This window comes from Pseudoliparis swirei, chromosome 2, assembly GCF_029220125.1.
Source record: "Pseudoliparis swirei isolate HS2019 ecotype Mariana Trench chromosome 2, NWPU_hadal_v1, whole genome shotgun sequence".
Classification (NCBI taxonomy): Eukaryota; Metazoa; Chordata; class Actinopteri; order Perciformes; family Liparidae; genus Pseudoliparis; species Pseudoliparis swirei.
The window spans coordinates 6,524,458-6,538,893 of record NC_079389.1 but is presented as its reverse complement, the minus strand read 5'-3'; the positions used below and the strand labels follow the sequence as shown (position 1 = coordinate 6,538,893).

At 45.1% G+C, this 14,436-nt stretch overlaps 2 protein-coding genes across 4 annotated transcripts; both read right to left on the bottom strand.

The window, feature by feature from the left end:
- Nucleotides 1-704: 704 nt before the first annotated feature.
- Nucleotides 705-14,161, bottom strand: gpr156 (G protein-coupled receptor 156). 3 transcript variants are annotated; one of them, XM_056436831.1, is made up of 10 exons: nt 13,955-14,161; nt 10,058-10,210; nt 6,884-7,011; nt 6,667-6,802; nt 6,463-6,573; nt 5,845-5,970; nt 5,114-5,209; nt 4,777-5,013; nt 4,046-4,204; nt 705-3,246 (listed from the first exon to the last, which is right to left on the bottom strand). In XM_056436831.1, exons 2-10 carry the CDS (start codon nt 10,172-10,174, stop codon nt 1,951-1,953), a joined length of 2,406 nt encoding a protein of 801 aa, XP_056292806.1. In that variant the 5' UTR covers nt 10,175-10,210; nt 13,955-14,161; the 3' UTR covers nt 705-1,950. The 3 variants fall into 3 exon arrangements, with proteins under 3 accessions (XP_056292806.1, XP_056292816.1, XP_056292826.1); XM_056436841.1 differs by lacking the exon at nt 13,955-14,161 and having other exon boundaries at nt 10,058-10,316; XM_056436851.1 differs by lacking the exons at nt 10,058-10,210; nt 13,955-14,161 and adding an exon at nt 7,181-7,328.
- LOC130208011 (E3 ubiquitin-protein ligase TRIM11-like) lies at nt 7,168-9,148 on the bottom strand. The gene has a single exon (XM_056436864.1). The coding sequence runs from the start codon at nt 9,007-9,009 to the stop codon at nt 7,339-7,341; it is 1,671 nt and encodes a 556-aa protein (XP_056292839.1). The 5' UTR covers nt 9,010-9,148; the 3' UTR covers nt 7,168-7,338.
- Nucleotides 14,162-14,436: the final 275 nt, after the last annotated feature.

Here is a 14,436-nt window from a genome sequence, read left to right as displayed (position 1 = left end):
AGAATAGAGAGAGCAGTAGTCTCTCAAAAAAACAGCAGCAGGGCAGAAGTAAGGCAAGACGCTGTTCCCCGTATAGCAACACGTCCTCAGGCAAACACACATTGTCCCATTAGCGGAAGGAAAGAATACATGTCGACAGAGAGGAGATGGTGGAAGAGAGGGAGAGAGGGAGGCCAAGACAGGGGGGAGGAATATGAAAAACAGGGGGTGTAAAATGATGCTGCAGCATCAAAATACTGATTGGTTTGTAGGACTCAGGGCCAAATGGGTTGAGGGAATGTGAGTGTGGGGGGACTTAGTTTTTGCCACGTGGCCCCCAGCCGGTTAATCCGAGCCTACAGTTCTGCTCTGCATTAGACAGGAGAAGATACAGAATGAAATGATTTGAAGATTCTTTTGGGAAAAAAACAGGGTTAAAAAAAATATCTGTGGAGCACACTCACAAGACACACACTCCAGATAACTGTGACCTTTGCACATCAAATATTGCGAATGAGTCAGGACAATAATACTGAGATGATAAAGAAGTGCGTCAAAGCAATAGCAGTGACCCGTTTTCTCCAGCTGCTCTGACAATGTGGGCGTAGCGTCCTCGAAAAAACTGCTTTACTGTATTGGAAGCATCCGAAAATGTAGAGCATTGTAGAGGCAACGGAGGAGAAGAAAGCGAAACAACAACACGCAAACCACACAATAAACAGGCAATCACTTTACGGAATTTATAGATAATATAAAACAATAAAAGCGGTTTAGAAAATACACCAACACGTTATATTATTATAAATATAACAATAAATACAGCACAATAGTGGTAAAGTGCACATTTCAGCTGTCCTATGTTTTTATTTATTCTTCCTAAATGTCAGAGTTCCTTTTTTTTTAACGTAAGGGATGACAGCAGAAATATACACATAATGCCATAAGTGATATATATTAAGAAACAGCATTGTGTGCTTGTGAGCGACAAAAGTTTTCATAAATCTAATAAAAGAACCACTCTGCAAGATTCAAGGAAGAAAAAAGAAAAAAGCTCTCTTCATACAGAAGGCCAAAGACACGAGAAGCTGCAGAGACGATCCCTCGTTACCTTCGCATTGAAAATCCGGAAGGTAATGTTTTGATCGCCGTGTATTTATTTATTTATTTATTTGTATGCATGTTATTCGCAGAACTCAAAAAGGATTGAACCTAATTGCATGAAATTTGGTGGGATGATTGGTTATTATCCGGGGACCAGTTGATTAGATTTTGGGATCGATCGGGTCAAAGGTCAAGGTCAAAGGTCATGAACAGGTCAAAATCTTCTTGAATCGCATGAAATTTGGTGGGATGATTGGTTATTATCCGGGGACCATTTGATTAGATTTTGGGATCAATCGAGTCAAAGGTCAAGGTCAAGGTCATGGAAAGGTCAACATCTTTTTTTTACCATAGCACGATATATTTGTGTCCAATTGGCATGCAACTAATGCCAAAATGTTCATAATTCAATGCCCCATCTTGTGATATGCGAAGGTATGCGCTCTACCGAGTGCCCATTCTAGTTTATTTATTTATTTGTATGCGTGTTACTCGCATAACTAAAAAAGTATGAAACCGAATCGCATGAAATTTGGTGGGATGATTGGTTATTATCCGGAGACCATTTGATTAGATTTTAGGATCGATCGGGTTAAAGGTCAATGTCAAGGTCATGAAAAGGTCAACATCTTCTTTTTACCATAGCGCGGTCAATTTGTATCCAATTGGCATGCAACTAATGCCAAAATGTTCATAATTCAATGCCCAATCTTGTGATATGCGAAGGTATGCACTCTACCGAGTGCCCATTCTAGTTACAGATGCAGAGCAGCTTAAATCCTAAATGCTATTTTCATACAATGTTTCGTTGGACGTGAATTCAAGTGGTGGGAAATGGATGAAGATGTAAAGTGCGGTAAAACCCTGTGCTCACACAAAGGTGGGTTTGATGTCTTCTTTGAATACCACGGGGTGCGGGGAGCGGTACAGGCCGGCGTAGCCTCCGTACTCGCTGTCAGAGGAGTCCGAGGAGCTGTCTGACGACAGCAGGGAGCCTCGCTGCAGGCAGGAGTCGCAGTAGGGCCGGTGGTAGTAACCGCAGTCCGTCGAGCTGCTGGAGTCAGAGTCCCAGTAGCCGCAGGAGCCTCGGATGCGTCTGCGGCGCTGCTCGTCATCTCCGCCCGCTTCCGCATCGGGTGGAGCTGTGTGGTCGGCACAGGGCAAGACGCCGGGGCGTCTGTGGGACCTTGAAATACGTCTCTGACCTTTCCCTATCGCTTCATTCCCTTCCTCCTCCTCCTCCTCCGCCTCCTTCAGCTCGAGGTCAGGGTTGTGAACCTGGAGGAGGGCACCGCCCACAACGACCCCGTCAGGACGCTCCCCTGGATGCCGGGGCTCACGGTCATCCCTCATCTTCTCACAGCCTGCAGCCTCTGACTCTGCATGGAAACAGATAGCGGCCGAACCTTTTCTGGACGAGTGGAAAGGCGGCCGACGTTTCCTCATCGCGTAGGGGGAGATGCTGGGGTAGCGGAAGAGAACGGGCGGGTGAGGGGAGCGCGGCGTGCGGAGGGAGGGAGGGGAAAGAGCTTCGGTGCGCTTGAGCTGAGAGAGCGTTCTGGACGCCTGGCCCGGTGACCGCAGGGCGAGTTCCATGACTGCATCCACACTCAGCTCCTGGAGGATCTCCTGCAACTGCTCGCTGCTCACAAAACCAGTCGGTCTGGCGTTTGCTCCCAGCTGGGATGTGAGGCCCCGCTGATTGTTTGATTCCAACTGAGAGGGGTTTAACCCTCTGTGGGATTGTAGGGAAGTGACAAAGTGAACCGTCTCTTCTGCTGTCCGGAGAGAACCAGAGGACTTGAGGGGAAACAGATGTTTGAGATCCCCGTCTGTTCCCTGCCCGGCTGTGTGTCCGACACCTCTCTGGGTTTCCCGATCGTGGATATCATCAGGGTGAACGGGGGCGGAGGAGCTCGGAGCCGAGGACGGCGTAACAGCAGTGAGGCGAGAGTAGTGATGCGTGTCCCTCTGAGGTAGAGAAGATGAAGAAGAAGAGGGGCCGTCAGACTGAAGCTCTGTGGTCTGAGTGGAGGTGGAGTTGAGGTTGGCGTCGGAAGAGTCCAGGTCCTGGTCCTCAGGGCGCCGGCTGGCCGACATGAGTCGCAGGAGTTTATCCTTGGCGTTGTTCACCTGCTCCTGCAGACCGTCAATCACAGCGTTCTTCTGGAAATTGTAAACACAAACACAAGCTGGATTCATGGCTTCACTCATTATGTCTCTGTAGCTTAAGATAATTTATTTTGACCAAACTTATTAGATGGAAAAACTCTGCTGAGCATTTGTTACAATAACTGAAGTTTAAAACACAGGAAGGCCTAAAAGGCTTATTTCCACAAACAAGAAATCATAAAAGTTGTGTTTAGCATTCAATGAATATTTTTAAGAACTAGAATGGGCACTCGGTAGAGTGCATACCTTCGCATATCACAAGATTGGGCATTGAATTATGAACATGTTGGCATTAGTTGCATGCCAATTGGAAAAAAATTGACTGTGCTATGGTAAAAAGAATATTTTGACATTTCCATGACCTTGACCCGATTGATCCCAAAATCTAATCAAATGGTCCCCAGATAATAACCAATCATCCCACCAAATTTCATGCGATGTAAGAATATGTTGACCTTTTCATGACCATGACCTTGACCTTGACCTTTGACCCTTTCAATCCCAAAATCTAATCAAATGGTCCCCGGATAATAACCAATCATCCCACCAAATGTCATGTGATTCGGTTTAAAACTTTTTGTGTTATGCGAGGAACACGCATACAAATAAATAAATAAATAAATACACGGCGATCAAAACATAACCTTCCGCATTTTCAATAAGAAGGTAATTAACGACAAATTAAAAGAAATAACTATTAGCACATCACAAGAGAATTTAAGACCCAGCTCCATCATACCAGTCTTCATAGTTAGTTGAAAAGCAAATGAAACAAAGGATATATATATAGTACCTCATTAAGGATTTTCTTCATGGAGTTGTTCTCCCCCAGCAGGTAGTACATCTCATCCTGGCTGTACACCGAGGGCTGGCTCTTACTGGGGCTGCTGAAATACTTAGCCATCTGACTCGGGTTGTTCTGGTCCTCTTCAAACTGCCGCCACTGGGTCAGCTGCATGTTGGTGAAACAGTCGCGCTTACTTTCAGCTATATATTTATGACACACACCGGTAGTTAATCTTACCAGGACTTCTCGACTAGGTGTGTCTGAGCGTATTACTCACTTGTCAAATATTCCCTTCCTTTCCACTGAAGATGCATTCCTCTTATTGTGACATATACCCACCGCCAGACACCTAGAGAGTCATAAACCATACCCTCACTGACAGATGTGGCAAATGGATGAGCGTCGAGAGAATAGAGGTTCGGGAACCACAGTCATGAGAGGGATTCGACTACTTTTGTCAAGACAACCAGAGAAAGTCATGAGCTTGTCATACATATGTCTATCGAGAGTTTCTGTCGGATTGACTGCTGGTTTACGGACATGGTATCCTATGATTAGATGACTAAGCTGCATGAAGAATAAAATCTCCCTCCCTCTTGGTTTCTGCTTTAGAGATAACCCAAAAGTGTCAGAGGATTAAGAAGAAATCCTGCAATTTCTCCAAAGCTTGCCTCAGGAAACCTTCGTATTGTTTTGTGCATTCATGTGTGTATCTGGAGCTGTTTTGTTCTTCTTACCTGAGGCACAAACAGCATGCAGTTGGTGGCCAGTGTACAGATGAAAATGGCTCCAGCCACAGTGGCATAAACCAGGTTGGGCCAGGCCTGCAGGAAGATGGACACGGGGACGGCCACGGCCGAAAAGAGGGTGACCAAAGTGACGGCCGTCATGATGGTGGGAGACTGGTTAACGGGAGGGTGGCTGACGTTGCTGGTCAACCCAGCTAGATAAGTCCCATAGAGGAGAAGACAACCCTAAGGAGACATGTGGGGACAAAGTAAAGACAATGGCTACAGAAAATGTAAATCAATGCAATGAAGGAATCTCTATTTTATTAAAATGTTTAAATGTTACCTTTTGAACAGCAATAATGACAACCCATAGATCGGAGTATACAGAGGAGCAGGTGTCCAGCTGAGACAAAGAATAGGACATGTCTCTCTCCACCACCTATATCAGGAAGAGATGTATTGAGGAACACTTTCTTTGGACCCTCATCTTGAAAAAACAGAACTCTATTATGACAAACAACAATATTTAAAAAACTTATTTTTGATTAAAAGAGCTGTTTTAGCCAGATCAACAGTGAGTATGTGTTATTCTTATCAGTCGTAGCTTGTCCTTCAATAGTATTTAAGTGACTGATATAAGATGTATGTGGATATATACAGTATATATTATTTTTCGTTATTTTATATTAATTTTCTGATTTATTTGATTATAATAATTTAGGATAGGAATATAAAAGCATAAATAGCTACGCGCCCTCCACGCCCTCATAGCGGCGCGTGAATTATATTGCAATCTGAATAAATGTGTCACCAACATGTCTATAATGTACTAGATTAAGGAACAAGGATTAAGAAGTTTGTGATTTTGCAGTCACAAAGTAAAATGTTCTTGCAATTTCATTTCAATTAAAAAAAATATATTTTTTTATTTGATGTCAATAAACAAAAAATGTGTGAGTAATTAATTTCTCTGTGATTTAATCTTAAAACGATTCTGTAATCTCACAAAACAGTCTCAATTTATGTTCCTACTTTCTTTCCAGCCCCACGGGGAAAAAACCCACTAAGTTCTACCTTGACGACGGCTCCGACGGATCGTGAACACCTGATCGGGTCCGTGAGGTTCCAGGTGGTCAGAACCAGCATGTCCACGACCATCAAGAGAGCCACCATGCCCATCAGCTGGATGTCTCGGATGATCTGAGTCAGAAAGGAAAGTCACCGATCACTTCAACACGTAATCTTCTTATATCATTTTTCTAACACTGTCTATAATAACTTTATGTGACGTGATATATCAAAGACATTTTAAGAAAAAAGACGAGAGCATCTAACAAGGCTTAGCAATCCAGTAAATCTGTAAATCCTTAAGAATTATTATGTCGACCAATTTTGCATTAAATACCCCAAAAAACAATTTAATGGGGAAAAAAGAAAGGACTGGAGCCCATCACATTATTTCTAGACACCCTATTAACTATTAAAGACACATCCACAAAAATAGGCAAATTATTCTTCAAAGCTATGAAAACCAGCAGTAAATAAAAATAGATGAGCTCAGTGGACCTCTTGGACTGAAATGTCTGTCATGCATCTTCTTCTGCTGCTTTTATTAAAACCATACCATTCTGAAAAGTCATGTCCATCGTAAAAAAACAAGCCTCTGTAAAAGAACCAACTTGGCAATCCTACCACTCTCTTGTCAGGAACTCGCTGGGTGAACACTCTGTACAGTCTCCACGTCTTCCCCAAAATTGGGCCAAACACCAGGGTACTTCCGACACAGAGAGTCCACATCCGGGCCTGGAAGAGAGAGAGAGAGAGCACTGCGTCGATATCCAGCATTGATCTATCCAATAATATAAAAGACGTGTTGAGGGAGACTGCAGGCCTTACCTGGAGCACGGCGGTGGAGGCTCCGCCTCCTGAGTGTGATCGCTCCCCGACGGCAAACAAGAAGCCGCTGCTGTAGGTCAGCACGCTTCCAAAGAGAGTCAAGACATTCAGGTTGGGACTGGACATCTTCACTATCCTGATAACACACACACAGGATTGATCAGTTCATTCGGTGAAAACATTTAGCATGTGTCTCGATGTGTTGACCTTTGTCTACCTGTTGTTTTTGAAGCGCAGGGTGAAGACCAGGAAGCAGAAGGCCAGCAGGATGCCACAGGAGAGCAGCGTCCACACCACAGCACTCAACACCGGGGACAGAGACCGCCGTGGGAGCTCCACTGCCTTCTGCACACACACACACACGCAAACCAACACCTTCAAAATATAGTCCAACATATCACGGGTGTAGCTCCTACACATGTGCATGATGTGATTCCCGTTTGTCTCGGTTCTGAATCCTACATTTTGAATGAAGAAGTGAAGAAGCACACAGGATTCAGATGAATTAACATACTTTATTTCAGGCAAACAGAGCAGCGCTGAACACGCCGGACGACCACACCTTTGCTAACTTTCATTTGAGAAATGAGAAATGCTAAAAATAAGAAAAGCACCAACTAAAAAAAAAACAGTTACGCATTCAATCAAAATGAAGAGATGAAGCGCCGGATGTCAGACGTTGACAGGCACGATGACCAGAGGAGCCGAGTTGACTCCGCCGTGATTACGCCGAGGGTTGAAGTAGGGGAAAAGTCTTTCATTGAATGAGTATCCGGTAAACGAGTAGATGTGAGAAGCAGACTCCGCGTCGTAGAAAGAAACCTGCCCCCACTCCACGTCCACGTAGACGCCGACTCTCTGAGGCCTCCCGACCAACGGCACGCGGGTCGGAGTGCTGCTGAGGGCCCAGTAGCTCTTGTCCTTCCTCATCCCCAGGGCCCAGTAGCCCGTCTCCGGGTTGAGTATGTTCCCTCCTTTCCTGTTGACGGACTGAAGCCCAACTCCAACGTCCCACTCCGTCTTTCCCTTCACCTGGACTTCGTAGTACAACCTGCCCGCGGAGAAACCCTCCTTCCCCAAAACGCTGACACCGGGGTAAAACCTCTCGGGGTTGTCCGGGAGGCTGAGCGCGACATCGCAGTGAAACACGTGCTTCTTGTTTTCGGACAGCACCAGTTTGGGATGAGCTGTATCCGGGTCCAGAGTCACGCCAACAGGACATTGCTGAGCCCTCTGAAATTCGGTCTCGCACAGCCTCTTCACCTCGGCCTTCACCGTCTCCTCCAGCTGACACGCGACTCTCCGGACCGCCCTCCTGACCGTGCCCACGTACACGGCGCTCTCTACGCGGATAGCAGACCAGTCCTTGGTGGCTGGTAACGTCGAGAAAGCTGGAAAGCTGTGGACGAGAAAGAAGTCGTATTTGGTGCGCGACAGCTGCTCCAGCTCCGTGTTCCTCCGCCTCAGCTCGCTGATCTCCTGCTCCAGCTCCACGACGAGTCCTCGGGCCCTGCCTTCGACTCGCCTCTGCTTCGCACCGATCGTCTCCACCACCTCGGCCTGACCTCTCTGGACCAAGTGGAGCAGGTTGTTGAAGACTTGCATGCTCTCTTCGATCTCCCGCTCGGTGTTCCCTCTGCTGAGCTGAACGGTTTGATTGACGTCGATGATTTTCTCAAGTCGGCCGTGAATCATTTCTTCCACTTGCGCGTTGATCCTTCCGATCTGAGCTCTCCTGTCGCCGCTCTCGTCCTCCATCGGCACGGTGCGATGGGCGCTGTGGTCTCTCTTGATACAGATCTGGCACACGTACGTCTGGTCGGTGTGACAGAACAGCTCGATGAGTTTGCCGTGCTTCTTACACACTCTGTCTTGCATGTGCATGATGGGGTTGATCAGGTGGTGCTTCTTGAAGGTGCCTAGAACGTGATGGGGCTCCAGGTGAGTCTCGCAGAAGGAGGCCGAACAGTCCAGGCAGGATTTAAGAGCCTTGACTCCTTTTCCGACGCACACGTCGCATGAGACTTCTCCTTTGCTGGTGGAACACGGGTCCGCGGTTCTGGCGTCGACGTGGTCTTTCCTCTCCAGCGAGTTCTTGAACTGCGAAGCCACCTCGGATATGAAGGTGTTAACTTTGAGCTCAGGTTTCCGGGAGAACTTCTGCTTGCACATGGGGCACTGTGACAGATTAGCACTCTGCCAGTATCCTTGTATGCAGTCCCTGCAGAAGTTGTGCCCACAAGGAGTGGTGACCGGTTGGTTGAACACATCGAGACAGATGGGGCAAAGGAGCTGCTCCTCGGTCAGCACGCCGACAGCAGACGCCATATCTGGGGAACACATCCAGAAAGGAAAAGCAGGTGGGGTTTTAAAGAAAAGGTTTTCTCTGGTCCGTGTATTATTTTTCTTTCCATTATTCTATCAGCTTCAGAAACAGTTGTCCCGTGTGAGCTGTGTCCGTCCACAAATAGTCACACATGCACGGTGTTACATTTCATCACAGGATATTACTTTTTTTTAGCTGAACAATTTTTGTGAAGTGAGTTCTACAAAAAGTAAAGAAAAAGGAATTTTCAGGACATTAAAATAAGATGAAAAACAGTACATTAAAATACAATCGTGTTAGATAATTAGCATAAAGCAAACACAGCGCAGTGTTCCCGTCCCCTTTGAGCATGTTGAATGCATAAATTAACACCGTAAAGAATGAAATAAATCAAAGAGATAACTCACCTCACGGTGTGTGTGGCTTGGCACGGACAGGAAAGCAGTCCACGGGAGTGTGTGTTCTCTGACACAGTGGCTCTGCTACTTTAGTTTCTATTTGGAAAGTCATATTAGACGTTCTGGGGCCCCGCCCCATGTGGCCCGGTCCCCCCTCACCCTTCTCTTAAAGGCGCCAGCAGCTTTGATACTAAACATAGCTCCACTAGTGCGATGGCAGTACATGTCTAAATCTCTGCTATTGAACTGACCTTTCAAGTGGTAGATACCACTCTTCTCGTATGTTTTGTATTTGATGTATTTCATTTTTTTTTTGGTGGTTTCGGTGAAATTCTCCATATTTTTAAATCATAGGTCCAAATGTATCAACAGGAGTGGATGTCTATACACAAACTGCAGATGATTACTAAATGTGATATCAAAATATATGTTGCATTGTATGTAATTTAGCCTTATCTTAATAATGTTATTGATTTCTTACAAGCACTGTCAATATAATAGATGATGTATGTATATGTACATGTGTTTTAAACCTTTAACCTTTTGGAGGGCCAACATTATTCCATGCTGGATTTAAGAAAGCTATGTCTGCTATGTGTGTGAGTGTGCGTGCGCATGTGTGTGTGTGCATGTGCATGTGCATGTGTGTGTGTGTGTGTGTGATTACCGTACTGAGACTGCATAGTCTCTGCAGAATGTGGTGACCCTCCTGCCTGTTGACTCCTGCGTGGATGAAGCAGAGTGGGGATTCACACTGGGAGCTGCAGTTCAGCTCCGGCTCCATGACTGACCCCAGTCCGTCCACTCTCACACACACATCCTGAGGAACACAAATACAAAAATCTGACTTACAACCATTCTGAGGGAAAATGCACACATTATTTTGAAACTGGTTGGTTCAAAACATGTTCACTGCCCCTTTAAATATCTTAAAAATAAAGCATTCACGGAGCTCTCAAACAACAAAGGCCCCGGAGCCAAGAGAAACACATTATATGTGAAGTCCTGCTTCTATTTCAAGGTCTCACGAATGAGTTGTAGGACCTTTAGCCACCACAGCATGGTGCTGTGATGGAAACCTCCGAGAGGAGGATTTATCTCAGCATGGAAGTGACCTCATTACAGTTTTTTTCGTTTGCTAAACGACAGTGGGCACAACTGGAGTCACATGTGCAAAACTCTAACTACAGTCTGCACAGCAGCAGCTCATGTGGACCAAACTCTAGTTTGTTTTTCATTGCTTGAACACAGTTTTCAAAACTCTAACACTTTTCCCATGACTTGAACCACAACCTGCACAACACTGAGGATCTACAGCACTTTGTTCAAATGCTAACACACTGCTGTCAAAACTATGAACCACACATTCAAACCGGAATACATTTCAGCCTTGTGCCTTTCAAACACTGCTGATTGCAATTTCAGCTGAAAGGCTAAGCAGGTGTCTTCTTTTAGACTTGTTAGTGAACACACACACACACACACACATATACAGTATATATTTATATATATATGTATATATATTACAGTATATATAGGTAGAGCTCAGAAAGACTCATTTTGGAAATGGAACAAGGAAGACGGGTTCGTGGAGGGAGAAGGGAGGCAGGGAGGAGTGGAGGAAGACAAAGAGCTGTTATTCCAGATGAAATAAGGGCTCCACTTATAGACCATGGAATGTAATGTCGTGAACCAAGTGTTTGGTCACCACCAGACCAAAGGTCTCTTTTGGAAGCCATGCGTGCCGGATGTGAGGACACGAGTCCAGAGGACTGCCAGGGATGGATCAGGCCTTCCAGAAGGTTCTTCCCCAGGTGGCAAGAGAGAACATGAGATGTGATGTTGATGACAACATGTGGCCTGATGCTAGAGAGAGGATTAGCCCCTCAATTATTTGTTCGAATTACAGTTTCTACTTTTAGTTTCTACCTTTCTTTTCTCATTACTGTAATTCCGTAAATTACTACAGACTATTGAAGCAAACTGCTAATTTTCATTTACCTTAAAGAATTGTTATGTTCTAAAAAAATTAATAAATCATGTGAAAGAATGTCACTCTTTTCTTTGAAGAAAATATTACTTTGTTTGAAGTCACTGAAATTGTTCAAACTGTAAAGATGAAAAGTTAGTATTTTCTGTATTGGTGTTTGATGCTCGTGTATTTACTCTCAGTGTGCTCTGAGTGACAGTGTGTGTTACCTCAGTGTGTTACCTCAGTGTGTGTTACCTCAGTGTGTTCTGAGTGACAGTGTGTGTTACCTCAGTGTGTGTGACCTCAGTGTGTGTTACCTCAGTGTGTGTGACCTCAGTGTGTGTTACCTCAGTGTGTGTTATCTCAGTGAGGGTTGTGCATGTTGTTTGGCTGCACTGAGCGTGTTTTGAGCCATGTGTTAAGAGTTGTGTTGCTTGGAATGAGTTTTGCAGGTGATGTGAAGTGTTTAGCTCAGGTGACTGTTGGTAGTGCAGACTGTAGTTAGAGTTTTGCACATGTGACTCCAGTTGTGCCCGCTGTCGTTTAGCAATCGGAAAAAACTGTAATATGACACCTAAGGGAAAAAGCGTGAGATTATAAACACAAAGAAAAGAAAAAACAGACATTAGGATGAAGATCAAATTAAGAGTGTAAATGCCCCAAAAAGTGTAAATTATTTACCACCGCAGATCAAACCGAGGAGCCAGGACTCGGCCCGTGTGACAGGAAGCCTGATGCTGCTTATCCTCGATTTCCACTCGCCCTACGTCATTCCTGAAGTGAAGGTTATTTAAGGCATCTGAGACCGGAGAGACACACTTTTTTGGAGAGCGTCACTCTTGCTGCAGGCATTTTTATGAGACTATACCCGTGCTGCACTGACATGTTGCAGATTTAATTATGTGGCATGGTATTGCCCCGATACTCTGAGCTATCACACGACGAAGAGACTGATGTATACGCTGCAGTGACTCAGCTGCATGTCGTCGAGACCATGAGGCCACTATCGATACAAGTGTGTGTGTGTGTGTGTGTGTGTGTGTGTGTGTGTGTGTGTGTGTTATTAGGCATCACACAACTCGTCATCGTCTGGTGATTGACTAAGATACCCTGGGATAGTTTGATTATGGGATCCAATCAAAACAGAGCATGCAGTGTGGGAAATAGTTGACATATTGGACAGAAACTGTATGTTAATACAGATAAATATGTTCTTTTTGACAGATCCCCTTGGTGTACGTTAAGCCCACATTTTTGGTGTCAACAGAACAATGAAGCCCACCGGGCGGCATATCTGGGAAACGTCTGGAGTTCCTGTCCACGTCCTGTCGTCACTTTCCAAGTATAGATCACAGTTCTGCTGCTTTCCGCAGAGAGAGGCATTTCCGCTGTTTAAAAGAAATCCTGCCTGTGTGTATAACGTTCAGTTTGGGACACAACTGCCACCCTGCAGAAGTCAACACACGTCCACAGAGCCCGTCCCCACACCACGTTCGGGTATCCGAATATGTTTTCACAGTTCAGAGCAGTCTTGAGGAATGTCGTTCAAGTCCTAAAGGCTAAACCTGCAGGTTGCACCTCAGCTATATCTCTGTATTCCTTGTAGAAATGTTGGGCGGGCCTATGTGTAGTTTATAGTTTCACTTGTCAACTTGCCCTAAAGCTGGGTCGCTCTTTATGTGATTTGTTTCTTTATTTTATCAAACTATGTGATATATTTCACCCATTTCAGACAAACTTCTGCCCTCAGAGAAACAGAATTAAGTTCTAAATGGCTTTTACCGAATTGTAATCTACCGCCTGCAAAGCCCATTCATCGTCCCGTCAGTCTCACCTTTTCTCCTTTAAGAGTGTAACCACGGGCAGAGGTACAGAGCCCAGTTCAGGGGCCAATATTGAAACATTCCTCCTCAGTCAGTAATCCGTTTATAAGTTTTTTCTTTAAGCCGAGTTAGAATGCAAATACAGCCCCACTTACATCCCGCCTCGGGCCATGGCACACGTCATTCCTTGGCAAATGGTGACTTTTACAGCACGGCTCTTTATAGCCTACCAGTCAGCAAAAAAAGTGTCGAAATTCCATCAGAAGTCATTTGTTTTAATCTGAACTGGGAAGTCTGCACCGGTGCTGCCTGAAACCACGTGACCATTTCAATCGCAACACCTGAGGAAATGCGTCATAGCATAGGATGGAACTTTTGGTGTACATGAAATAAGTTATTATATTAGTTCATAATGCACCCGTTCTATGGGAAACTAAATAACTTGTTGCAAGTAAAGGAGAATATGAAAAGCAATAGCTATGTTATGAAGCATTCATTTATATTACAGACATATCATTCTACTAATGATAACGTCATGGTGGAACATTAAACTGTACTAATGCATCATCTGTAAATGTGTGATCTCCATCAGTGGATACATTAATTAACGCATTAAAGAGATGCGTAAAACATGTGTTCACTACTGCATCGAGGCGGCGGCATTACTCCAGCAAACGAGTCAATAAAATCACTTGAGAGGAAATGAAGACATGGACCAGTGAAGGAGGAAAGCAAAGAAACCAAAGAAGAAAGATCTAAAAGAGCCAACCTTGGTCTCCAGAGCGCACGGAGGATCCCATCGTCTCGTCCCGCGTCAGGCTCCATCGCGCAAGGCTAAGAAACTTCTTAATAATCGTAAATAAAGGACAGATTGATATGTTATCTAACATAGCTACAGATGTCCCATTTCTGCAGACTTGCTATGAATCCCTCGACACAATACGTCCTCCAGCCCGAGAAGATCCTGTCACTCAGAAAAAGCTCACCGGACTGTTCACGGAGTTTTCATTTGAGCTTTGAGGGAGGGAGGAGTGTGTGTGAGTGTGTGTAGGTGTGTGTGTGTGTGTGTGTCAGAGACAGGAAGCATGTATTCGTAATCTCTCTCTCTCTCTCTCTCCCTCTCCCTCCTCCCCCCCCCAGCTCCAACACACCAACGTGGTGTTTCAGGGTGTGATGTGACCGCGTGGTGCAGGTGGGCTTCCTGTGACAGGCTGGAGTCTCCAGGGACTGGGTGGCATATGGGACAAAATA

What these genes read in the sequence shown, in the direction of transcription:
- LOC130208011 (XM_056436864.1), bottom strand. Translation starts at nt 9,009, where the DNA reads ATGTGTTCCCCAGATATGGCGTCTGCTGTCGGCGTGCTGACCGAGGAG.
- gpr156 (XM_056436831.1), bottom strand. Translation starts at nt 10,174, where the DNA reads ATGGAGCCGGAGCTGAACTGCAGCTCCCAGTGTGAATCCCCACTCTGC. An exon ending in TCATTATTGCTGTTCAAAAG is followed by an intron (nt 5,014 to 5,113) that starts GTAACATTTAAA and finishes ATGTCTCCTTAG; the next exon opens with GGTTGTCTTCTCCTCTATGG. An exon ending in GCATGCTGTTTGTGCCTCAG is followed by an intron (nt 4,205 to 4,776) that starts GTAAGAAGAACA and finishes ACCAACATGCAG; the next exon opens with CTGACCCAGTGGCGGCAGTT.